A 27151-nucleotide genomic window follows, 5' to 3' on the forward strand; every position below is an offset into this window, starting at 1 on the left:
TCACAACAGCTCCACTGGAGTCATGAGTTATGTTGCCGTAAGAGCAGAGCTTGACCTCATAGCACCAGCCGATGTGAAGCAAAAATACAAAGCAATGTGACCAAAGCCATGTCAATCAAGGTCTGCCTAAATGAAAAACTACTTTTAAGGTTTTTTGCTTCCTCCACCTTGAAAGCATGAGCTGAACCCCTGCCTCCTCTCCACTAATACTATCAGCCTTCTCCCTTCCTTACTGCATTACAGCCTCTCCCTCTAAAAGAAAACAGAAAGGAGAAATTAGAAAGAGAGAAGAGAGCCAAAGGGGGCGGGGGGGGGGGAAGATGACGAAGAAATAATTTCAGTATGGAGCAACAATGAAGAACGCTGTCCTGCTCCTCTCCTAGCAAGCTCAGCTTTGCTTACTCTGCTTGTCTCCCACAACTCAGTACAGCAAACCCCATTCACTGGGAAACGATTGCATACATATCTCTGCTGCTAACACAAACTTCATGCTCTCAGACACACATCTACAGGAAGATGGGAACAACGTATCTTGCCTCAGTCATGTTCACACTTCTGCATAACTTTGCACTTAGTGTCATATAAGGAGATAACAGGTCAAAATGCCATCTTAATTTCTTGGTAGAAAAACTGACTGCAAGCAAACTATGGTACGTTGATATTCTACTGTTTACCTTAAGCTTTCTATACATTTGCCTATTTCTTCGTAGTTAGAAAGTTTTAATATCTTCACTTAATGTTTTAATTAGTTTTTAATATCTGTATAAAACTTTGTTTACGATCCATAGGACAAACAACCCCCTCCCCATATTACAACAATATCATGAGAGTGGTCAAGTCAAACACCCAAAATTTAGGCGATGCCAGGTTTATGGCTACCTGTGCAATTTTTATACCCTTCTACCCTTCATCAGTGTACAGAGCTGACAGTCCTCATTCAGCACTCATTCTCTCATGAACAACAAATGGCTGATGCCCTAGTAGCAGGCACACGATGCTAACCTAAACAAAGAAGTAACTTTTCTTCCAGACTCTTCTACTACCACCTTCCTCTTAAAATCAAAATTATTTAGTATATTATCTTCACACTACTGGTGTGAGCAGAGAATGTATTCTTATCTCATTTTACAGGTGGGTAACTAAGGCATAGAAAGATTAAAGTAAAAAGTCTCCACCCATTTGGCTGCAAACACCTATGGTATGATTTTCCAGAATACTTACATAGGATTTCATACACAAACCAGCATTTTAGCAATTCACACACAAGCAAGTCAGGTCCCCAGAAAACGAAGAATGGTCAGAGGACACTCTTTTAAAGTTTGCCTTTGTGAATGACTGATAGAAAATACGTGGTAGAAGCGAGGGTGGAATCCAGTTCTTCAAAATCATGCTTAACCAGGAGATCACCCCGTGCACCGGTCCCTGGCACAAATTAAGGGGAGTTTCTGCATGAGACAGCCCTGCACAGCCTTGCAACATTCTTAAATCAGGTCCATCAGGTGCAGAGGGAAAAGTAGTTAAAGATAGCATACTATTTTTTATTACAATTGTGTTCATGTGCTATAATATATATCTTCTCTTATATATGATATAATGATAATGACATGTAACAGTGTTGTCTTGTGGCTTCCTGACTTTATGTTCTTGATTTTGCAACTTTACTAATGTTCTTTTAACATGTTTCTTGTGCATTTGAAAGTTCTGAAGTCCTATGCACATAAAGTAAACTAAAAAAAAAAGATAATCCATTCTGTGACATTACTTTTTTTTCACGGTGAGCAACAGGGAAGCTTAGATGAACCACCTATGCTTCTGCCATTTGTGCTAACACAGTGTTATGAACATTATTTCTTACTCCCTGCACAGCCAAGCAGTAGCAGGGGACGAGGCACACACTTTATCAGTGGTTTCACAGATGCTTGCCAACAGAAGAGAAACTCTTGAGAGTTTCATTGCAAGCTTTAGGGATAATGCAGTTTGTGTAAACAGGTTTGTGTATTTGTTTTGGGGGAACTGGTACAAAACCCAGAGTTGACGGCTCTGGCCTGACCCCTCTAACCTATTCAAGACTCAGTCCATGGTGGTTTACTTCTCCTTGACCTGGCTACCAGATCCCCCTTAAGTTCCTCTCACTTCCACCAGCCAAAGTTTAACTATCCTGACAATTAAAACATCTTTTGAATGTAAAAGACCAAATATCCCTTGTGATATTTAAACCCAGTATTTCTTATCCTACCCACAGCAGACTTGGAGAATAGTGTATTGACTCCTTTAAGCAACTCTTTTATGCTCAAAGAGTGACAAAAAAAAGCCATGCATTCATATGCAATTTCCGAAATGCTCCCCACCTCTACCAGAAAACTTACAGGAGTCCAGGATTCATAAAATTTTAAAGCCACTGTTCTAGCCTGTCTTCAGAGTGGTTCACTCATGTCAAATATATCGTCCACGACAGCCTTTTCTGAGTCTCTTCTGCCTGGAAAGCTGCTTCCTAACTTGAATTTGTGCAGTTGATTATTCTTACTTAAGCACAGAACCCAGCATTTGTTGAATTGCACCTTATTTTCCTGCAGAGCCTGTTCTATTTGTTAAAGTAATTTTAAATTCTTGTCCTGTCTTCCAAAGTGCTTGGGGGCAGCGGGCTTTGGTATCATTTGGAAATGTAATTCTCTCTGTTCATCACTGAACAGTACTGAAAGCACATGTTCTTCCACTGTAAGCAGCTCATGGTCGTCATCCTTTCTCTGAGTTTATAAGAACCTTGTCTTAGACATACCATATGTTCAGAGCATTGCTGCCAACAGAGGAGGATTACAAACGCTCTTTCCTTTTGATACGTTTTTACTCCTAAATTCCCATCTTGCCCTTCTTGTAAAGGAGAACACATGGATGGAATAATAGTTTCAGGCAATTTTGTTTTCCTTCCTGCATAGGCCAAAACATAATCCTCACCCTGAAATCATACCTTCTTCATAATTTCTGCACTCTTCTCCAATTTCTACGTAGACCTGCAGCAGAGGTATCTGCTGCATACGTTTCTGCAGAGAGACCCGAATTCACTGCAGTTTATCCCTTGTCAAAACTGCAACTGTTCTTTGCAGCTATCATTCATGGGTTTTTACGTACGAGGGAACAGAAGCCCACTACCCTTTAGATTTTTTGTTCTGGAGTCCATCCCAACTTTACTATAAAGTAAGATTTCTCATCATTATTACTGGAAAGCCACATGTATCTAGGAATAAAAGGTTCAGTTGCTTTTAAGGATATAATAGACATAGGAAGTTTGGGACTGCTGATATGTTCATGAGCAGTGTTGTTTCCTATTTAACATCTAATTACCTGGAAAAGGATTTAGAAGAAAGGGTATATACCATTAAGGATTTAAAACTGTCTCACATGTACAGGCTGAAAAAGTTCAAATACCTGTTTGAGACCTCTGACAAACTTGCAAAGACCTGCCTCGGACAGATGCAGGTAAAACCTGACGCTTACGTTAAGAACTGAAGGAAAGATAAATTTGGCTTGAAGATGTCTTACAGGATGGAATGGGACAGGAAGCATTATTGTTTCCATCCTTCTTCCTGACTGGAAGCACTTTCAGAGTGCATCCGAGCAGCATGCAACTCTACAACGTACAAAAGCACTTACTTTCTGGCCACTTCAGCTCAAGTAAGCTTTCAATATGCTTTAAAATTCTTCACATCTCAGAGGATTCTGATGTTTTCTGAAAATGTGCCTAACTGGAACTTCACATGTGGTCCTCATTTAAATGCAAATCAACCAATTAGCAATTTAAAGTATGCTAACAGATAATTTGTATTTGAGATACTTGGTCTTGAAATGTGCTAAGGCCTGACCAATAATTCACTTTTTTTTCACAGCTTCAGATACGCACGCACTATCTTAAATTTACCTGGTAATTGAATATTTTTATAGTTACCAAATGTACAAGTATTTTGCATATTCAAGGCTTGGCCTGGCAAATTAATAACATGCTCTTCAGGCACAGGAAAGATCAAAAACATAATTGTACTAAATTTCATGAAATCTTGTTAAACTGTGGTTATCAGTCCTCTGGGTGCCAAGAAAGTTATCTTTTCTTTTCCAGGAAGATTTTGCATTGAGGGTACAGGTATAAATATTGTGGTGAAATCCTGACTCCAATGTAGTCAGGTGTTTTGAAAGTAGGATTTCATTCACAATATTATGGTGAACTAATTGATATTTGATGTAATTATTTTTCAATCTTTGGTTAATTTTATCTGAGAATAAACTGTTTGAATGTCAAAGGTCATACCTTCATTCAGATACAATCTTACTTTTAAGATTAATTTTGTACTGAGGTATAATTCCATGAACTCAAAACTAAAGAAAAACATACGTTTAGAAATTTTTGTAATTACAGAATATATTAATGCAGCAGTAATTATTCTAATTTGAAGGACAAAAATTTCCTTCCCATCAAAATTCTAAAATCTCAAAAGAGTCTTAAAATTTATGAGGAATTCTTGGCATGTATGCTTTAAGGTACATTAAATACCTGACACATTAAAACACTATGAAATGTGAATATTCTCAGTAATTTAAACGTCGGAGAAAAGTAAACCATGCTTGGCAACTTAGCATCAGTACTAAAATGATGGTGGTCATCATAATACCAGTTATCCATGCTGCTCTCCTTCTAACCTGCAAATGTGGAGAAGATCAATCGAGCCCTCAAATTGGTCCATGACTTTGTCAAGCCCATACTTCAAAAATATATAGTGTAATGATATATAGCCATTATCAAGTTTTCTATAAGCACTTCCTTTAATTAACAGGAGGAACATATTTGTCTTGACTTGCTCTCTGATCTTATAAAGAGGTAAAATGTCATTTCCCTGTAGTCATATTTGAAATCTGCAATATAAGGAGCCCTAAGCTAAACACGTGTTGAAGAGAGCAGGTGCAGACCACGTAACTTAGTGGAGCAGATTACTTCTTAGCATTCCTCAACACTAGCAGTACTTCTGAGCTTACACTGCTCATGGTCACGTAGAAAATCAGCCCACAAATGCCTTCATGTTTGTCCATAGTCTGAAAACCATTTTAAGCAGCAACCAGGATAGAGTCTGCACTAATGGAAATGCACTTATGGGAGCCTGCTCTAGATGTTATTTATTTTTTTTTTTTTTCACAATTCTGAAAATCTAAACCAGATTACTTTCTTGTTTTTCTCGCTAAAATAGCTGAAACTAGAAACCTCTTGCTGAAGAAAATTTATTTTTGGTTTGATTGGTTTTAATGTCATGTTAATGTCATTTCATGCAAAGAAAAAGGTTAAAATAAATACTTTGCTGCCCCTTGTGATTTTTTTCTCAACTAAATTTTAGGGGAAATTCTTAGAAGACAAACCAATTCTCACTGGAATAAAAACATATTACAAGCTGTAGAATTCTACAGTGGACTACCATTGGATTTGAATTTCAGTTCTGTGTACCAGGTAAAGTAGCCTCGTGCAGCACTCAAAAGTAGCATGAATACCATGATGCTAACTTCAGCCCTCCCGAGGGATTAATATGAATGCTTAATGACATTAATCCACATTTAGATCACTTATGTTTAACGACATGCTTTCCATGCATACATATATAAATATTAATTTTGGACTGAAAGATAATCGTTCAACACGATAACAATTAAACAGCTGTAACCTGTCTCATGTGTTAAGTAATGGAGCTGCAGGCAAGCTCCATAAACAGATGGTCTTACCCACCCATGCTTAATGTTAAAAGACTTTTTAAAAAAGAGGTGTTGACAAATCTGAACAAGAAGGCATAGTTTTAATGCAAATTGGCCAATTTGCAATTTAGATTACTCCAAAACTAATTTGGTCTATAGAAAAAATTAAGCTGCATTGTAAAACTGAGATGTTACACAGCACATGGATATAGCAGATTCCCCACCAACATAATTATTTACTAATTTCATTCAGCTAACAGAGTTTAGTGGAAAAGCAGCTGGAAAAGTATTCATATTTATGGGCTTCCTATGACAGTTACTTAATTTACTCATGGTACATGCCAGTTATATCACAAAAAATAATAGACTTTCTGAAATAATATCTGTTCCAATCTCACAAAACAACTACTCAGACAGGAGAGGGTCACTGAACTCATTGCAAGCCAGGACAGAAAGGAAACAAAACCATATTTTAGCACAACTGTGTTACGAAAACTTAATTACAGAACAAATTTTCATCCAGGCTATCACCTGGGCACCAGCTGTGCATGTGTGGTCTTGTATCACATTGAGCTGCAGGTTGAGCTTCACAAAGTAATATATGGATTTTCACCTCAGACCCATGAGTGTCACTCCCAGACCAAATAAACAATCAACAGGTGATTTTCCATAGCTTTGCAGTAAACTGTTGATTTAACCTGTTCTCACATGGATACAGGAAATGGTAAAATCTTTCAGTTGCAGGAGGGAAAAGACAGTAAGCAATTTAAATTGCTTAGTATTTGGAACATATATTGCCAGTGTTTAGTTAAATCCTGTAAGATGCTAAACAATACCAATAAATCTTGAATTTTGTTAATTGTCATTAGATTCATTTCACCACAACACTGAGCATGTAGTTATCTGCTGAACATCTTTGATATAAATCTTTGGAAGTATGTGTTCAGAGCAAAGGCAATGACTCACAGGTGTGGCTCATATCAGGTGTGGTATTGAAGTCAGAGCTACCCTGTGCCAGAGATGCACAATGGAACAGTGGGTATCAGCAACACACATCAGGTTTACCGCATTAGTCAAAACAATCTTGCCCACCTTACTACACACATTGTTTCAAAACAGAAAAAAAAATCTGCTTTATTTAGTCTATTCTGTTCTCTCTCACAAATCAAATGTATATAAAATACATATATATTATTTCCCAATTTGTCTTGTAATCTGTAGCCTTAGGGCTTTGTTAAACTGATGATTAACAAAGTTATGCTAAGAAGCAGACGTCTAAATTTTGTCTGAACAAAAAAGCAAACATTTGCAATCGTCTATGATCTTGCTTGCCAATGTCTGAAGAATAAACAAATGGTCTCTGGAAGTTTAGAGCAATTAGAATTTCCTTTGGCCAAATTTCCATTTGAATATCTTGAAGCATACATAAAAATCAGCATAACTCAAGGAGCAATCTAGGGTTTAAAAGATATTAGAGTGGAATAAAACTAAGGACTACCTTGTTTTAATTAAGGAGATAGGTTTGGTTTTTCCTTCTTTCTACCCTTTAACACATGTCAGCTAACAATACAAACAGTGGGCTAACTGAAAATGAGACTGGACAGATATTCAGCATTTGGAAATATATAAAAATCATTAGTTGAGGTGCAAAAAATTTTTACCATTTTAAACAGCATCCACGCTTCACAATTCAATACACACTCCAGTTAGTGCCTCTGTGATTAATGCACACATATCTACTCCATTTTGTGCATCCAGGTAGAGATCTGGTGGGCTATTCCTTTCCCAAAAAGTGATTAAATGCATTGCCCTTAACATTTACAACTTCTCTGGAATATTCCTTTCCCAAAGAAGTTGTAAATTTAGGCCACTGCACTTCATGTGACTTCCAGCTAATAGGTGCATCAAACAAATATACCTGCATTTCTACTGCAGCTAAATGGTTAATGACTTTTAGAAATAAGAACGATGCAATTGTTTATTTTTAGACATATAAAGGGAGAGTGGGAGTCTTTCGTATGCGCAACACAAGTTACGTAAATATTCTGCTACCAAGTTGAGAGTGTAAGTAGCATAGAAATGCTTGGGTTACAAATAGAGGATGACAATAAAAAAATGGTTTTCATGGAGAAACATTCTGATGTCCTTCGTGTTCAGAAATGTATTGCTCAGAAAGAGCTACTATCTACTCTAGGGCAGGTGAGAGAAAGGCAAATTGACTCTTCATTTACCAAGCTGAGGAAGCAGCAATTTTTACTCCACTAAGTAGAAACACTCTTGGAAATGAGCAATAAAATGACCTGGTTTCTCCATAACACCAGGCTTCTGAAGAAAATAGCTCTAAGAAAAATAAATATAACAGCAGGCTAAAGCCTGTACCTCATTACTTGTCTTGGAGGTTGTAAGGGCAATATAAACAAATCAAACGATCTTTACAGCAGCAGCCGCAAAGTAAACACCCATTTAAAGAATAAACAGGTGGGAAGACAGACCTGCTCACCCAGTGCTGAGGAAAAACTTGTTTGTGCTTAATATGTTGGAAAAATTGTTCAAGAGCAGTTCATCCGTGTATAACTACAACCCTTGAAATGCTGCCAAGGTCAGTGAGACCAACAGCAGAGCGATCTGCTGAGTAATTGCTCGTTGGCAAGTTAAAGCGGTCAAGGGAAAGGCTTTATCCTACTTCCAAAGATTTACTTTATTTTATTGTTCAGAAAGCAGTTCTCTCCCCACCTCTCTACTCTCTTTGTCAGCAGGTTTTCTGGAAGCTCCTCAAAAATGTTAACCCTACCAATTCTCCCTGGAATTCTGCAGATGCACCTTGGTTCACTCTCCCTCATACATCTGAGCAATCTCATTAATAAACAACAACAAAAAAATCGATTCTGATTTCTGTAAAAAATAATTCACAAATCAATCTTACTACTTCACACCAGACTCCTTTCTACAAAATAAAACCTTGCCTCATCTTCCTGGTGCAGTGATGTGGGTATCAGTTAATACAGCTGTAATAGGTCCTCATTTTCCCTGCCCTCAAAGCTCACACCACTGTTTCCCGTGACCACCAAGTGCAGCACCACCACCCCGCTTCTCACTCAGGGCTGTAAGCTACCCAGGAACGCAGCCTGGGTTTTACTATTTTCTAGATACTCATGCCCCAGTGATGGTTTAGCTGTGCTAACACATTCGGAGTTACAGCCTTTCCAAAACATCCACAAAAGTTAAAATTCTCAAACTTCTTTTTAGCTTGTGGCAGAAGCAAATCAAGCTATATTCACATCCATCAGCTCTACTGCTATTAGACTTATTGTCCTATCCTCTTGCTTTGGCTACATCACCTCTCCTCCATCTCTCCAAACATAAAACTATGGGGTTTTTTTTACTTATTGGAATTTTTTTGCACTATTCAGATTATCCATGATTTCCCCATCTCTCGATGTTATTCTTGCCTTTGTCTGACCTGTGGCTACTTCTTTCGTTGTCTGTTCAATCCACCTCTACAGTGCTTAGCCATGATGCTTCTCGCACTTGGGAGATGTGCCCCATAAATACCTGCAGAGCCCCGTTGTTACTCCTGTCACAGCCTTTGCTGAGGTTTGTGCAATGCTCCCCGCACACCTAAGTACAACCTAGTCATCTCTCATAGTTAGACGATTGCCTGTTCCTTTGTCTGTGCTTCCTACCTGTTGTCATGCAATAGTTTCTCTGTGTGGTTATGCTGAGACAAAAATTGTTTGGATAGGACCCTCCTTCTCTGTTACAGACCTGCAGTGTCTTGCACAAAGAGGGATTAGTGTGGAAGGGAACTCCTTAGCGCTACAGCTATACAAAATCATAAAAAGGATAAAAATGCTAAACATTTTGGTAACTGCTCCTCCACTTTTTCTTAGTCCCTTTATTTACATGTGTAATTTCTCATGCTAGCTTACTGTCAAGCTCTGTGCAGTGGAGAGGGATATCCCATATATGGATGTATGGACTGTAAATAACTGAGTAAGAAAAGCTCCATTGATAAAGGCACAGTAATTTCCAAAGGTTTCCCAGCACTAGAACTAACTCGGTTACAGAAACATGAAGCTGTAATAAGGACAGCTTCTTCTCAATCACCTGTATTAAACTGCTGTTACATTATTTACATGTAAGAAATTCCATGTAATTCTAAAATAGAGCATTATGTTGACAAGAAGATAATTTTGGGCAGCTAGATCACGTTATTACAAGGTGGAAGTGACATTTTTGTGTAGGCAAGTCACTTTTCAGAGCTTCTTCTCCATAAAAGAAAAAAAAAAGAAAAACAATAGGAAGCTTCATTTCCGAAAGACATAAAGCTATCACATAAAAATAGAAAAGCACAGATCAAATAATATATTTACAGTTTAAAATAAAAGTAACCTCCCCCTCAGAAAAAGGCAGTTAAAGGGAAAAGACTGAAAAGGAAATTCTTCCACCTCCTTTTCATGGCAAACTAGGTATAAAGAACTGATGAACCATTATATAACCATTTCATTTCCTGAAATATCAACTCCTCTACACAGACTGACACGTGCAAATATTCTGTTTGAAGAAACAAGCTTTAAAGTAATACACTTCTTATTCAGACGTGGCCAGCAGCGCTGGCTGTTTGAATTTTGCAGCGAAGACAGGGTAAAGCATAGCCAGCCTACCAATGGTACAGTGCTCTCCGTTCCATCCCTGGCTACATTCACACTTCCCATCTTTACAGGTGCCATGCTCCGCGCAGCGGGGATGGCAGGCTCTCTGGTTGCAGGCTGCGCCTGTCCAGCCCTCCTCGCAGCGACACGTGCCACCCATGCACACGCCATGTGTGCCGCAGTCCACCGAACAGATTTCTGGATTTGAGAGGAGAGAGGGGGAGAAAAGGAGGCAGAGAGTGCACACAGGAGAGAGAGGATATGCATTAATTAGCAGCGCTACATTTTAATTCAACATGTGAAGAATAAGAAAGGCAAAATCTTTGAAAATTAAATCAAAGGAATTTACTGTCAAAGGCATTTGCAGGTAGGACCCAACAGAATATGGAGTACAGAGTTTTATCTCTATGCTAATGCTCACTTAGTCATTCAGCAGACTTAGCCGTGCTTAAGTGTCCACAGCTCTTCTGTTAGCTCTGAGTAATTTTCAGTCATATTTTTTGTGATCACGTATGTCTTAAGAGTAACCTTTTGTAACTTAGATTATATGGCACTTAGACCTACTAGAACTAACAGTGTACTCCTAGTGACTAAATGTACCATATACCTAGGTCATTGTGCGTCGTGAGTGAAAATCTAGAATTAATGCAAGTTCATTTTAACAAGGCTTCCCCTCCCTACCCTGCTCCCTGTTTTCTTTCAAAGTAAAAATGTGCCATTTCTGACATATTTTTTCATTATAAAGAATCAGCCTTAGTGAGACAAATTAGTACTATGCTGACATACTGACACATCTGTTAAATATAAAAGATGATTCTCTTTTACTTTCAGTAAATTTGTATCAGTGACAGCTATGAACAGTCTGGTTTAAATAATAGATTGTTAAAAAAAATAAATCAGCATACAGCAATTTAACTTGTCATTTACATATAGTAACAGGATCATGTAACTGATAGAATAATTGAAAAATACATTAACAGCCAAAGGTAGTCAGAGGCCAAACAACGCATGTTAAGTCTCAGCTAATACAAGATGATAATTTAGACTGCCAGATTTTGCATTTACAGTTTTGGTTCATTTAGTCAGACTCCAGCAAACTTTACTTCTGCTAAGCAGACAACAGAAAACAAGAGGAGATACAATACAGCCTGAGGAACTTCTTCAGTTCCTTGGCATACAGCTGGCTGTAACCACGTACTGGTTCATAGAAGAACTGTATTTAGTTTTTGTTTTCTTGTGAAAGACAACAAACAGTTTAGTAATAAAAGACTGAAATTATTTTCAACAGCAAAAGAAAGAAGCATTCAGTGCAACAAAGGTTTCCAGTTTCCCACTCAACAGTGTTTTTCTTCCCCCATAGAGTATAACCCTCTGTCTCAAAGTGCTGTGGAACATTAAACACGGTATCAAGGAGCTGTGATATTTCCCAGAAGAAACAGCCCAAAACCTTTATGGAGAAAGACAGCTGTAATTTCTCCCTCCCTTTTTTTTTTTCCTATACAGCATTTTATATCTACTTTGAATTAAATTTTTGATTAAGCGATGCAAGATGGCTTGATTAACTTTAGAGTCACAAAACGTCAACGCAGCTCCAAGAAAGAAAGGTTTATTTCTCTTCAATCTAATCAATTTTTCATTAGGGTGAAGGTGTTTATCAGCTTTTAGCACACTAGCTTTGAGCAAGGTGCGTCAATCTTTGTAATGAACTTATTAATTAGAGTTAATTTAATTGAAGTGGAATTGAAGGGCTAATTAACGGACAAACTGCTGATGAATATAGAGGAAAGCTCTGCTGATTTCAAACCTATAAACCCCTCTGATGGAAATAACTCATTCTTTTTTTCTTCTAGCAGCTTAACAAAATGTTTATGGGTAAGATTTACTTCTTTAGTGTACCAGTCTGAAGGTCATTTTGCACGACTTCAGCAAATAGTGTGTGCGTATTTTTACAAAGCTCTTTTGTAAGTTTGACACTCATGAAATTTTTGAGAAGATCAGAAATACTTTATGTTATTTTAATGACCAATCACTCCTTGAAACATAAGTAAAAGATGGAGCATAATTGAATAATCAAAAATAGCGTAGAGGACACTGTCAAGAAATAGAGGACCCATGTTTTGCCTGAGAACTAGAAAGGGTCTCTCACAAATAGCCATTTTTAGTGCTAGAAATGTTCAGAGAAGAATTTTTTCTTCTAAACAAATTTAACAGAAGACAACATTTTCTTCTCTCTGTCACTTTTTCTTGAATGTTTGGAACTCTGTCCTATCACTCTCACACATAAACCATTATGGAGTATCACAGATCCTGGTCAGGAAGTACATTTGCTTCAAAAAGCTGGTTCCTCATGAAAAAGTTACATTAATTCATAAGCTGGCACAAACCCAGCTAGCCCATGTGTTCAGTTTTCATTAACAAAACCATCTGAGTTGTTAGATGAACTGTTTTAGACAAATATATGTCTCACAGTTAGACATGATTTATCTTTTGATATGTGGCTACCAAACAATATTCTAAAAACTCGTATTTGTCAAAAGGCTGCTGTCATACTTTATAAATATTTAGATTCTGCTCTCTGTGATAGTGCCTCCAGCCATTTTCTCCTTTTGTTTCTAAGCCTAGACTATGGTTTTAATAAGCTCAGTTTCAGACCTCAAGAAATCCCTCTGCTTCTTCACTCCTACCAACTCGTTCCACCCTAGCAGCCTGCACCCTTCCTTGAAAGCTCTTTAGTATTCATTCTTGCATTCCCTTTGCCTTCAAACTGGAACACTGTCTGTTTTTCAAGAAAAATACCTCCAATTAGCTGGAGAGATTTTTAAAATGGGACTGTCTCTAGTTTCACTAGTGTAGTTTTAAGTTTCTAAATAGACGTATTAGGTAAGATGATACTTAGATCCATATATTGTACAAAGAACATTCTGTACTTGCATGTGAAGTACCTGAAGTTACCAGGTGAAGGCAGCTAAAAGATACCAACAAATACATTGATTTTCAAATACTTCAAATTCATCAATTATTTCGAACCTTTGAATCAATTCACAGTTCATGCTGAAGTCAACTCAAAGACTTCCATCAGCTCAGCAGGTCAGGTCCTAACACAATAATGTCATTAAAATGCTGCTATTCGAGATGCCATCATTTTAGAATATGAGTGCTTTTAACCCTTACCATTGGAGCAGTCTGGACCTGTCCAGTTGGGGTCGCAGGTGCAGGTACCACTCTCTTGAAGGTAGGTGCCGTGGCCAGAGCACTGGTCAGGGCACATCGTCTTCAGGATTTCACAGTTGTTGCCACCCCAGCCTGGGTTGCAGTGGCACTCGCCGTGGATGCACACGCCGTGGCTGGAGCAGGCTGGGTCCAAGCAATCCGCTGCGGGGAGATGAGAAAGATCAGCTTAAACTTGTCATTCCTAACAACAGTAATCGACCCCTAGATGCTCGCGGCACTTTTGGGCTTAATCAACATTTTAAGAACTTGTGAAATAGGCAGCATTGCACTCATCTTAAAAGTAAACTTTAGGTTGAAGCTGAGAAGTTTCAATGAGTGAGGAAAAGACAGAGCGGACCAAGGTATCCTGGTGCCAGCCTCCCTTCTCTGGCTACAAGGCAAATCACTCTTTATCATCACTAATTGCATAGCAGCAATTCTCTTTGTAAAAACACCTCGCTTCCACATCACTTTCTGGTATTGTGAAATTTGTGTGTGCACATAACTGACATCAAGACATTTACAGGCTACCACTGAGTTAACGGAGAACCTTTCAAGGTTTGCTAATTTTTCTGAATTACAACAAGATTGGCTTTGGGTCTTGGGCAACTGATCTCTGTTCTGCCTAATCACAGTGTAACGAGTGTTGGATTCCCTGCAGCACTCTGTATCAACTGACCCGATCCACCACTACAGAGTTTTGACAGCTGTATAGGACCCTCAGCTTGTTTCAGAAATGAATGAGTTGCATACTGTCTATCTGTCTTAATTCACTTTAATGTGCTTTAGATGACGAGATTTAATTTAGCAATTTGACTCAATAAAATGTTACACTTGTAGGGTCAATGGTCTGAAAATTTAATTCCAGAGACTTAATTGCATTACTTTGTATGTGGAGATCAATAAAATCAATTTGATTGAGGAAGAAAATGGTGCTTTTTACTCCCTAAAAAAATAGAATGGAAAATGAACTGCATTTTGCAGCACACCAATATTATTATGTACATCTCTGGACTACAAAAATGACGCATCATTTTTCACTCTGATACATTTGAATCAGCACTTTCCACAATATGGTTGGTGGAAAAGATCACTAACAAATGCAATACATTAATGATTTATTCTATACTGTGAAAATTCAGTAAGTCTTCCTGTATTCCAACATCTATTTTTTGTGTGCTTTCTTCTTAGCTGACCTCATCCAGAAAAAATAAATAAAAATATGCTGGCAAACAAAACGATATCACACATTATTAAGAATTTTCCCACTGGTTACTTGAGAATAAATAAAGTCTAATAATTCTGTAGAATTCAGTGATAATAGTGATTCCCAAACTTGACTTTTAGTATTCTAAAATGATTTTTGAAGAAACCCCATTAGTGTGTATGATCTAGATCTAGCAAAATCGATAGAGCGGGATGTGCCAGCTGGAAACCTGACCAACAACAGCAGGTGCCGGGGTAAATATTTACTCATTTACCTTCTTCACAGTTTTCTCCTTTGTATCCGGAGTTGCAGGCACAAGAGCCCATGATGCAAATGCCCCGGCCCCCACACTGGGGATCGATGCACTGAGTTGTAGGCACATCACACTCGGTGCCCTTCCAGCCGCTGTAACACAGGCAGCGTCCTTTGGAGTACTGCCCATTGCCGCTACACAGCACCGGGCAGGCTGCTGTGAAATAAAACACAGCAGAAAAATGAAAAGCAAGTTCTTCACCAAAGCTTTATAAAGAAGAACATCTAAGAAGCAAGTCACATGCCAGTTTGCTTTCCCGATGTATTTGTCTTCATGCTTGCTTAAACTGACTTGAGAAAAGCATTGGGTTGATTTACCTCTCGAACAATCGGGGCCCAGAAATCCAGGAAAACAATGGCAGGATCCAGAAACGCATTCGCCGTTACCATGGCAATTTCGGGGGCATTCCACCACAGATTCTAAAGGGAAAAAAAGGAGGATAATTCACAGACGCCCACCGCATGAAGTACCTATCATTTGAACCACTACTAACTGACAGCGTGCTCCCGCTCCGAGAGAAGTGTTTACGTTTGGTTTGTTTGAAGCGCACGAATAGCTGTGATTTTCTATTGCTGATGCCTCTACTAGCTTAGGACATTACATTCCAACAAAAAGGCTCAAATTATAATGGTAAAACCATATGAGCTCTATACTTAAAATCCAGCCCTGTGCCATTTCACAAATACTTGAAAACAGAGTCCTGCTTTCAAGCACTGTTTTACAAGGAGGTATACTTCCTATGCCTGAGACCAAGTAATTAAAATATATATTCTGCATTTTATTCTGAGCAGCAAAAGAAACATTACGAATGGAAAACCTGTGAAAAAAGTCAGATCATTTAACTACGAAAACCTATCTCTGTATTCCTAAAAAACCTGACCAGAGCCTGGTGTTTGGTAAGAGCTTTGAAGATTATGCTTACCTATAATTATGGTATTAAAAGACACCTGCTCCGCATTTTTCCCATCGTTATAAAAGGCCAGGTGCCAGATGCCAGAATCCAAATACTGGATAAAACCTGCCTCGTGGAGACTGACAGACCTCGCCTGCCGCCCTGCTCGCTCTGACTCCAGCAGGTTGCGTTGCTCCCTTGCAATCAGCCGGCTGCCATCCAGGAGCTCCACAAAGTCGTACTGCGGGGAGGAACAGACAAGAGCTTGACAAGTCATGGGATGACCCATCGCACCACCAGCTTCCCCACAACATGCTTGTATTTTGACCAAGAGTTTCGTTTAGGAGCAGGGAAGCAGGAGCTGAAACCAACCCTTGCTTATTTCTTTGCCCCTTGCTAAGACTTCAAACAAAAATACCAACTAGTCCTCATGCTTCTTAGAGTGGCTTTTTTGGTGACAAGTGGGCAATGAACCTATTACATACATTGGGGGGAAGAAAACATCAGTTGAAATGAGTCTGCAGTCATGACTGCCACCTGAATTACAGGTGAGAGCTACCTTTCAAAGTGTGTTATATGCATATGGGTTAATAGTAATATCCAACACCAATAATGTACTTTGCTTTTCATGTAGTTTCAGAGGAAGGATTAAATTGCCCAATCCCCCTTTCAGACAGTCTGGAGTTCTGCAGGAAGGAGAGCAAGAGCTTTACTTCCTACCATAGGAGCCCAAAAGAGGAGATGGAAAGCATAAAACATTGCAACTGTTGAAAATGACAAACTGACAAAAAATAGGGTACCTCAGGTCAATGGACAGCACATACTGTTTTGTTAACAACCATCAGTGGGGCTTGGACAAATGTAGCAGCATCTCAGCTGATACAACAAGCAAATTCACAACCAGAGATGTTATGCATGTTAATCTTCACTAGTGCTAATAGCACCTGCAGGGCTAAATCTGCTCTGGGCCCTGAATTGATTTACACTGTCTGGGAGTCTGCTCTCACGGCTTGAAAAATGTCTTCTGCACATTTATCATGTAAAGATCAATGTGTATATAGCAAAATTAAACAGGCAGGAAAATTAAAGTGCATTCTTGCTTGTGGTAGAGTCTCTGCTTTTCCTGCCGAGTCTGCTCACAGTTTCACTTTTACTCTGACACGTTTATTGTATGAAGTAACTGTAACACGTAAACCTTCAATCTTCCCACACGTTTGGGATCTGTCTCAAATGGAATTACATCTAGGGTCTGTTAAAGGCCAGTATGTGAAACTGCTGATTCACCTGAGCTAGAATAACATCGGTTACCAGGACCAGAGAATCAGTGGTTTTACATCCTGACTTGTGACCTTCAGAAACTGCTCCTGGGACAAAAGAAAACACGATAGCCTTTGTCCCGCAACAAGGGCTTAAGTACTTATGTTCTCTTCTTGGAATTGCAGGCCAAAATTCAATGCTACTGTAAGAATGTTCCTCCCCCGTAATCACAATTAGGTTCCTACCATTTGGGTTGTGAAGGAAATGCATAGTTAATATGCCTCTATCAACACCTGAGACACTTTTCCAGCTATGTCTGAACCAGCAGAATAGAACATAATGTGATTAGGATGTGCAGAAGCCGGTACCTCGGTATGCTGTCACTTTGAATGTACGTGCTGCACCACATGAAAACGAATGCAACCGTTTTGGGAGAGCACCAATTATTCAAAACCATTCAACATTCTCATTTGTCAGAAAATTAAATATTTATCTTATTTTGTGAGAGAGAGAAAAACAATTTATTTGGGTTTTTTTTTTTTTCCCTCCCGCCTGACTCAAGAACACTTCTTTCTCGTCGTGTTTTTCACTAATATTTTAAAAAAGAGAAAGGTCAGGGAGTTTTAACAAGTTATTTATGGACATTAGAAGCGGCCTTGTAATTTGTATACTGCAGAGGATCATTTTTTGTACGAGAACAATTTCAGATTAAAACCATATTTTTGATACAGGAACAAGTGATTACACTACTTGATGACCACAAAGAGTATACTAATGGCTGACAAGCATGGTATAATTAATGATTTTGTATTTGTAATGTAATAAGGACATATGCTGTTATCAGAACACCATTTTAGACTACATTTTAAAAGCCATACAGAGGGGAATTTACTGTTCATTCTGCCCCACAGCAAAACCCGATAATTGATCTTAACCCTTTTAAAGGCTATTTTTTTATATTTAGGACACGATAACAGAAAGAGACTGGAAAAACAATTATCTTCATGAGCAAAAAACATACAAATTTTATTTTCCTCCTATGAAGATAAATTAATTACCTTTATATTGAGTCTAAATGCACTGATTTGCCCTACCATTCCACTCAGTTTTGCTTTAAACCAAAGTCCTTTTTTTATTCCTAAAGTCTCTTTAAATAAACATATTGATTCTCTGCCTGCAATGGAACTGACATTTTTAGAAAGTGTCACAAAGACTTTCAGGCTCGCATTGATTGGGTTTTGAATGGACAGCCACCGTCAATTATTTCTGGTTGATTTATTTATGATTCCCCAGAAAGAGAGAACTATGCATCTCAGATCGGTCTGTGACACACACATAGTGGCTGTGCTTGAGACCGATTTCAGTACCTAAAGATAATATGGAAACACAATCAAAAATTCTTTCCCGATTACAATATATCAAACAATTTCCTACATGCTGTATCCCTATTATTTTGGATTATGGGACAGGAGACTTAAATTTGCTGCATTCTGTTATTATTTTATAATGAAATGCTAAGCAACTGATAGGTACGGTTTAGATACAGTCGATTCTGTTCCAAGACGAGGGTGTAAACTAAAAGACTTCTTGAGATCTCTCCCAAGCTCATTTCTATCATGCTTTCATTATGTCCCTCGCAGCAGTAGGATAATTGGCATCAGAGGTTGTACAGCTATGGAAAGATAGACTCCAGTTTCCTCTTACTCACTGTCTGCTTTTAACTGGATACAAAAAAGAGGTGGATAAACAGGCAAAGGGTTTGGGAGAGAAGTGGAGAACAAGGTGGCAAATGTAATATGCAAGCTTTGCGTCATAGCCAAAGGTGACATGGAGAGAAGGCAGATATTCACAGAAACACTGAAGCTGTAAGGAGGGAGCTGAAGAAGACGGTGGTGTGTGGTGACACATGTAGGGTATCATAGGCATATGAGCAAAGATATTGGAGGGGGACAGCTGGTAAGGAAACTTTACAAATGCTGGCAGAGTGCAGGTAGTAATCAGTTCTCTATTATTTAACATAAGATCTGAAAATTCAAATACTGACGTTTGAGAAACAGGCAGCAGTTGCTCATTTGCATAAATTTTGTTATTAGCACTTGTCACTCTGTGACTAGGAGATAAGGGCAGAGAGCATTCAAGAGACGCAGACATGAAGTGATATGTATGGGTGAGATCCTACTTTTCAAAGTCCTCATGAAACAACCCTAGCTTTACACATCCGGAGATGGGCTCTGAGCCAACTTTTATCATTCTGGGATGAGATCTTGGAGCTATGGTAGACAGATCTATAGAAATATCAGTTCTACAACTGAAAAAAAAAGCAGACATCATTAAGGCATTGTATGAAACCATCGTAGTTAAGCATCTGCTACATTCTTTGCTGTTGTGGTCTCCCTATCTCGAAAAGGCTGCAGTAAAACTGGACAACATTCAGAAAAAGACAAGGATGATCAAGGGTTGAAGGAGCTTTCATACAAAGAATGACAAAACAGACTGGGAAAAAATACAACTCATTGAGGACACTAGAGATCTATAAATCAAGGGTGGCATGGAGAAGAAATTGGTGAGAAACTCTTCACTGCCTCTTCCAAAACACTACCAACAGGGTGTCAAACTAAAACTATCAGGAGGCTGCCTCAAAACACACTGAGGAGTATAGTGTGAGATGTGTAGTTAAGCTGTGAAACTCCTTGCTGCAAATGTCACGGATGCTAAAAGCTTCCATAGGTTCAAAGGTGACTACGCAAATTCACAGGAAAAAAGAATCTCTCAAAGGCTGTAAAATACAAAGACAGCACCTTTGACTCAGGAAGTCCTTCAGCCTTAAAACGCTTGAAGCCAAGAGCGTATTGTAGGAAGAATCACTACAAATCTGTCATGCTGCTATGTTAATCTCTACATATCTGCTAATGGCCACCATCACAGACAGAATGCTGAGCTAGATGGGCCTTTGATGAGACCCAGCGTGGACATTCATGTGTTTTTCTAATATGTTCCTGTGACACTTGGAGCTATATGAGTAAGCTGCCTCGTCCGATGGAAGGATATGCAGTGAAGCCCAGAATCAGCTGTTAGTCTGCCCCTGCCAGCTATGCCTGACTTGCAGTTAAGAACTTTTGTCAGTACAAGCCATAAGGGTTAGGGGAAATAAGAAAACAATAAATACATTTATGGTTGCAAACCCCTCAATGTTCTATTTCATTAGACATCCTTTTGCCTAAATACCTTATTCTGTTTATATAAGCTACTTTGGTAAAATACATATTTTACCAGTACAAGTTGTGTCTTCATCAAAGTCCTGTGATTAGGACTTTGTGGCAGAAAGGCCTAAACTGTTGAGAAATAGTTTACTCCATTTAATTCCCCCATGTGCAGGAGCACAGTCACAAAAAACCCCCAACCGCTCACTGGAACTGCATTTTTAGGAGATAATATACATGCTTTATCTCAGGCACCTAAACCAGACACCACTGGGTTCAAGGCCATATAAACATTCTGATAACCCCACACCCTTGGGAATCTTCAGCAGCCCTAGAAGTTCACCAGGGCATTGGTAAGTAAGCATGCCTAATTTTTCAAGGTATCAAGTGTCAGTCAAATGGTTTGTAAAAAATACTCTAATTATATACCAGGCAAAAACAGGACAAGAGACCTTGACCTATATCCTGGGAACAATATATCCAAAATGTCACAGAAACTACAGGAGATATAGTAGCAGGATTTGCATATGATTCTTTCTGTTGCCTCATACTTAAACATGAATAAGCACTTGGGTAGTAGGAATCCAATGGGAAAGGAGTCTGTGTAACACAGATGATGGGAAGCAGATTTAGTTATCTTCTTTTCCTGAGTTTTTGGATAAAGGGCACCCTTATTTCAATCTTTTGCCAGGATAAGGAATCAAGGAAGGATCATTTTTCATAGACGTGTCTACTTGCATAACTTCTCATATAAATGCATGGTCCAGATCAGCTTCTTCAGTTTCATTCATTCTTGCTGCACATGTATTCCCCTAGCTCCTGTTATTATTGTTATCATTGAGATGGCATTTGTATTCCAAACCCCTATTTCCAATGGCTGATAACTTTCTGAATCAATTTTCTTTGAGCTAGAATTTCTCATGCTTGTTGTCAGCCTGAGGGTGGGTGTTCATATGTGAAGGTCTGAAGAAAATGCATTTAATCATTTTTATGAGGATCAAATTTTTAAATAAACGTAAGTGCATTTTCTGCGGTCAGTAAATTGTTTGTAGTTTAATGGAAACTAAATTAAAAAATAAAGCTAATGTAACATTCTGTGATTTTAACTGCATGAAACTCCTTTGATGACCCTAATCCTTCCTCTGTAGTTTGTGACTGCTAAATAGGTGATATAATTAGCAATATTTCTATGTTCTAGGTCTTTTAAAAGTTATGCCTGAAGAAAAAATGAAATAAATTTAAATAGTGCAGTAGCATGCAAATAAAAGAAAAAACCTGTGGGATTAAAAAAAAAAAAAATTGAATTTTGCAGTTATGGATTTGCTGTTGCACCTGCGTATCAGGCATAATAGTCAAGCATCAATCCAATTCTACCATTAGGCTGATATACTTAGAGTTGTGTCCAGGGCAAATCCATATACTTTAAAAAAATATAAATCAGTAAGATGTTGCATAATTCTCTAAATGGGGTAGAGGAGCATGAGCTCAACTCTCTTTTCAGGTGGAATAGTGGTTCAGAGCCGGCACTTGGACAAATATTGAGCTGCAAGAAATCTAAACTAGGAGGGTCTTAAATCTTGAAAATAAAATCTGAATACAATTGATTCTAAAATACCATCTCAGACAATGATTCTCCTTTTCTCTTGCCAATCCAGATGACTATACATTCTTTTATACTTTAACTTTTCTGTAACTATGGATTAAAACTGTTTCTTTGTTACTAGGCAAATGCATGGCCATATGCAATAAAAAGTCTTGTTAGAAACCTTCTGAGGGGTGGAGCAGAATAAATCCTCTGGATTTATTAAGAACAAATTTTCAAGACACTAAATCTAGTGAAGACTGACACTTTTACAACCCCAGTTCATTGTATCTTCGTAGACAAATACTAGGTATCTTTTCTTTTATGTATTTATTTAATGAGACACCAAGCTGTAAATACTGTAGCATTTGCTTGTAGAACAAACTGAAACTTCCTCAAAAACCTGTTGTCTTCTTGCTTGGAAATTTGGCAAATGCAGTCTTTGCCAGGCACCCTTGACCACGTGTGTGGCCATAAGTTGCTGTATCAGTTTGCTTAGATTTTTAAAGATACGTCTATATACCACAGAAGAAAAAAAGTACCTATAAATTCTGCATGAAACAACTCCGTATCTAAAGCATCATCGTTGCTCACAGCATTCAGAACAGCTCATATATAAGAATTCCGCCCCCCCCCTCCCCCTTTTTAGATCCCATCACTTACAGTATTATAAATGTTTTGGACATTACATGAGATCAATAAAGTATAAAAAGTAAAAACAAAAATCAGCAAAATGGAAAAGGATGTAATCCTGAGAAAGTAAAAAGATACAAAAGATACAAGCCCACAGTTCTCAATAACGTGTCCTACTTTTTAATGCAAGCACTTCTCACCTGTGTGTGTGAAGGTGGTAAGCCTTTTCGGCCATATACTCCAATCAATGCATCTTTCTGAAGGGATATATTGAATTTTAGAAATTGTGGCTGATCAATGAACAGTTGTGATCTCCAAAAAATCCCAGGGGGAACTTCTTGTATCGCTCTTCGGCCTATATCAAGTTCTCCAGAATCTATAGTGTTGTTTTCTTGTGCAAATCCCCCTAATTTTCCTGACAGGTTAGAAGAATAAGAGATTAAAAATTAGTATTCCTTTCTTGCTTTCAATCATCTTTCATATAAACCATCAAATATTTAGAATCACCTCAGATAAAATGTTACCTGACAATCTTTCTGAATATAAGATCCCAGGGAATTCACTGATTTGGAAATAAAAAGGCAAAGATACCATAAATACCTGCCAAGTAAAAAATACTGTAACTTCCCCAAGCACTAGCATTACAGAAACTGTTTTAGGATCTACATTAAACTATTCATTTTTTTCCCCCAAGTATGTTAACAGGGTTTTCCAGTATAAAGTCTCACACTAAAAAAATTTAAGGTAAAGGGAAATGCAGCATACAGATTTTAAGAATAATAGATACATAAACATAAGCAGTCAAGAGAACGAACATACAGTCTTTTTTACATTAAATATCAGAGCATTTATACAATACTAACAATGTCTACAGCTCTGGTTTCCTATTTTTTGTTTTTGCATTCCCCAAAAAGAAAGGCAATGTTTCTTGCTCCATTGTGCCTATGTCCTTATGCCTTTGGTCCCCATAATGCCTACATCGTCTGCACTCCCTCAGCCCCAAGCTTGTTATCACCTCGTTGTCCACACTGTCTCCTGAATAAAATGTATAACAGCATGTCAAAGCCTGGTACTTTCACTATATCATGGCCAATTACTAGGAATAAGAACATAGCACTGAAGGGCATTAATGATTTTTCTCTATAAAGCGTTTGTGCAACTATCAGTTAGCCTTAGGAGGCCAGCTTGGAAATGCTCAGAAGAAGCAAAGAAGATGCTAACATGGAAAACACACATGATGTCAAATGCTAACACCAAAAAGCTGGACTACTGGTTGAGGTATTAAAAAGGAAGAAAATAAATCATAAAGTTTAGATACCCCCAACAAACTTTTTCTTCAAGTGGGTAAGTCCAGGCAACAGAGACTGAATCTATACCGCAGCTCGAGTACAGAACAATATCATCCAATCTGCAAGGCTCTGTGCCACCCCAGTGAAGCACCATCAAATAAATGAAAGGAGTAAAACTGTTCCAGAACAAGCTGATGACCCTGCAAGACGCTGGGCTGAACGCTATGGACAGCACAGGTCTGTGGTAGTTCTGAGATCTCCACATTGCCCCTGGTTGTACTGCACAGGCACCCGCTAAATCTGGCAAAGCTTACAAGCCTTTCTCAAAGCTCATGAGCAAACAAACTGTGGTATAGTTGTGGTAGTGTCTTCTACCTGTGAGATTTGTAGGAAACAGAACTACTAAGACTGATGCACTGAAGAAGTGGTTTGCACAAACCGTCACCACCCCACTTTAAAATCTGGGATGGTTTAGATGAGTTTGCATCAAGTCTGTTTGAGGCCAAAGTCTCAGATCTGATGTTCAGGCACTAACTCCATGCTGTGCGGCTGGACGTAGGCAGTCTTGGAAGCTGGTGCCAGGGTCAAAGCCTACTTCAATCCAATGGAATCAGCGCTGTCAAATCTAGACTAAGATGCAAAGATGTGTATAAGAACTTGCTTACCAACACATGTCAACTCTGGAGCAAGCAAGTAATGCCGCATTTAAGCAGCTGGCACATCAAGGTGAGCCTTAAGTGGAGCAATATAAAGAAAAATGGAACTGTCGTTACAATATTACAGTCTGCTGTGTTTTTACTGATTTATACTCTTTTTTTCAGCAGCTAGTCTATTATAAAGATCGAACTAAACCCATCTGAAGGTGATAAGCGTGTTCAAGTGATGCTGACTTGTTTTGCGTACAAGTGTTCTGAAGAACTGACAACGTTCTGTTGCTGCCGTGTCTGTTATGTTCAAATTCTACATTATTCATCATTTGATGGAACAAACTGACACAACCTTTTTGCAAACATTTAGACTTTAAAAAACTAGATTAAAATCTGAAATGTCAGGTGAGGTCACAGATTGATCCTTGCCACTTTTTGTGCATCCAAGATGAACAGAGACTGCTGCTGAATTAAACAGGTACAGAAGCACTACTGAGAGGCCTTGAGTGGGGGCTTGTATCGTCATCAGAGCTGTGCCACAAGGGTGTTGCAGTCACTGAAAATGTCTCACAGGATCATCATATTGATCAGTGTTCTGCTGAGAAAGGACAGTGAAATATCTGATCTTGGAGAAATCATTTTTTTTACACTTTTCAGGATGAGTCTGATGCTTTTCTAACTTTGGACTTAACCTTTCACAATATTCATATGTTATTCTAGAAGATGGATCTGTATTCACTGTTTCGGTTCATTTAAGCATTTGTTTCTTACCACTTCCTTCAAATTTAAGCATGTTGTGTCGAATAAATTCACACACTGATGACTGGTAATCACTAAACAATAAACACTTGTTTGCAGTATTGATCTGCAGCTTCCCCTATTTCTACATCTGAAATGAAAATCAGCTACCTCTTACTACTGAAAAGATGAACTAGACAGCTTGAGCAGGTGCACATTATCAAACATTTCGACCAGCTTGCCCGGAATGCCTATTACTGGGCTTCAACACTTATCCTTAGCAGATAATGGTCCTATGGACTCCCATTTTCTTCACCAAAAAAAGAGATAGTTTTACCCTGCAGCCAGATGTCCCTTTACTGCCACACAACCTCTCTTAAAATCATCACTAGTTGTTTGCCCTCCTAAGAATAGGGCATTAATTCTTCTTTGTTCCGTGTTGTATCTCAATGGGCATAAGAAAAATCTTGGTAGTGTCATAATTTCCTCTTCACTTTCTGAACAGTAACAGTTCTTATACACAGCTTTAAATCAAAATATGAAATGTCACGTTCATTCACGCAATTCCATAATGACATAACAGTCCAAATAAGAAACGAAATTTTAAAATACCTAACCCTCCTGAATATATTCTCTTTCACTATACTTCTTCCTACCCACAAAATGTCTTAAAATACCCACTATACTTCTTCCTACCCTTCTTTCACAGACCCTCCCCAAAAGACAATAATACCAATACACATAAATATTTATAGGTAAATAATATTTATATCATGATTTGTACTTATATTGCTAGATATACTATTATTTAATTTACAAAATACATTTTCTATATCACATACTAATATATACAATCATTATATGATGCATTTGTGATACCAATAATTCAATGCATTATGGCTAATTAATAGGTAAAATATTTGTTATATTTAGTATTTGTGAATTGTATTTCGACTGTCTGAGGTTAGGGTGGACAAAATCCTGAGCTAAACAAATATTTAAAGTAATAAACAATATTTAATTATTATACAAGAAAAATAATTCACAAATATCACTAAAATGACATGAAGCCAAACACCCTCTCCTTATTTGCAAACATCCTATAGATTAAAATACAAGATACACTGTGAATAACTGCGTAACTATAACACAGAATAAAAATGAATGCACAACCAAAACACAAAAATGCTCAACAATAATTGCTGTATAGTGTCACACATAATACCATTTTCCATCCTTCAAAGCCAGTACTAATTAGAATATTAGGTTGCAAGGCTGGATTTACAGACAGTCAATAGCATGTTCTCCCATTCCATTGAATAACCTTGTATTCAGATCTTTTTCTGTGAGACATCTGCTACGTATCCTTCTGCAACAACTGTTTCAAGAAATGAAATCAAAATCCTCCTTAAAAACATACCTTTTTAGAAAAAAAACCCAAGGTAACATCTCATTAAGAAGTTACTATACCTTTAATTAACATGAGATACTATAAACAAAACAAAAAAGCTCAATACGTATCAGTTAAAGCAAGTATAATGTATTTTAATGAGTATAATCTCAAAAAGTGCATCTAAGTAAGCCAAAAGAAATGCCCCTTTTCCCATTCACTTTTTTCCTCTCTTGCATTTTTTAAAAATCTGCCATTAAGCATACATTATCATAAGGGATTTCTGAATTGCACATAGATTTTACATGACATAAAATAAAGCCAGCAACATGTGAGATGTGACCACCTGCTAGAACACAATGGTTAAACAAGCTCTGTTTTTTAACCTTTCTTTTCTATCGCCTAGTTATAAAAACAGAC

The 27151-nt window shown here is 38.1% G+C and overlaps 1 protein-coding gene across 20 annotated transcripts in view; it reads right to left on the reverse strand.

The window, feature by feature from the left end:
* Nucleotides 1-27151, reverse strand: part of TENM3 (teneurin transmembrane protein 3) — a 502889-nt gene that overhangs the window by 77558 nt on the left and 398180 nt on the right. For 19 of the 20 annotated variants that reach the window (XM_075500260.1, XM_075500278.1, XM_075500277.1 and 16 more), the window contains 6 exons: nt 22868-23082; nt 16026-16236; nt 15421-15522; nt 15065-15259; nt 13545-13745; nt 10386-10571 (listed from right to left, as the gene is read on the reverse strand). In XM_075500260.1, the coding sequence (XP_075356375.1) occupies nt 10386-10571; nt 13545-13745; nt 15065-15259; nt 15421-15522; nt 16026-16236; nt 22868-23082 (1110 nt within the window). The remainder of the gene's footprint in view (nt 1-10385; nt 10572-13544; nt 13746-15064; nt 15260-15420; nt 15523-16025; nt 16237-22867; nt 23083-27151) is intronic. The other variant, XM_075500262.1, reaches the window with a different exon arrangement.

The sequence above is a fragment of the Mycteria americana genome, chromosome 4, assembly GCF_035582795.1.
Source record: "Mycteria americana isolate JAX WOST 10 ecotype Jacksonville Zoo and Gardens chromosome 4, USCA_MyAme_1.0, whole genome shotgun sequence".
In the NCBI taxonomy this organism is placed as follows: domain Eukaryota; kingdom Metazoa; phylum Chordata; class Aves; order Ciconiiformes; family Ciconiidae; genus Mycteria; species Mycteria americana.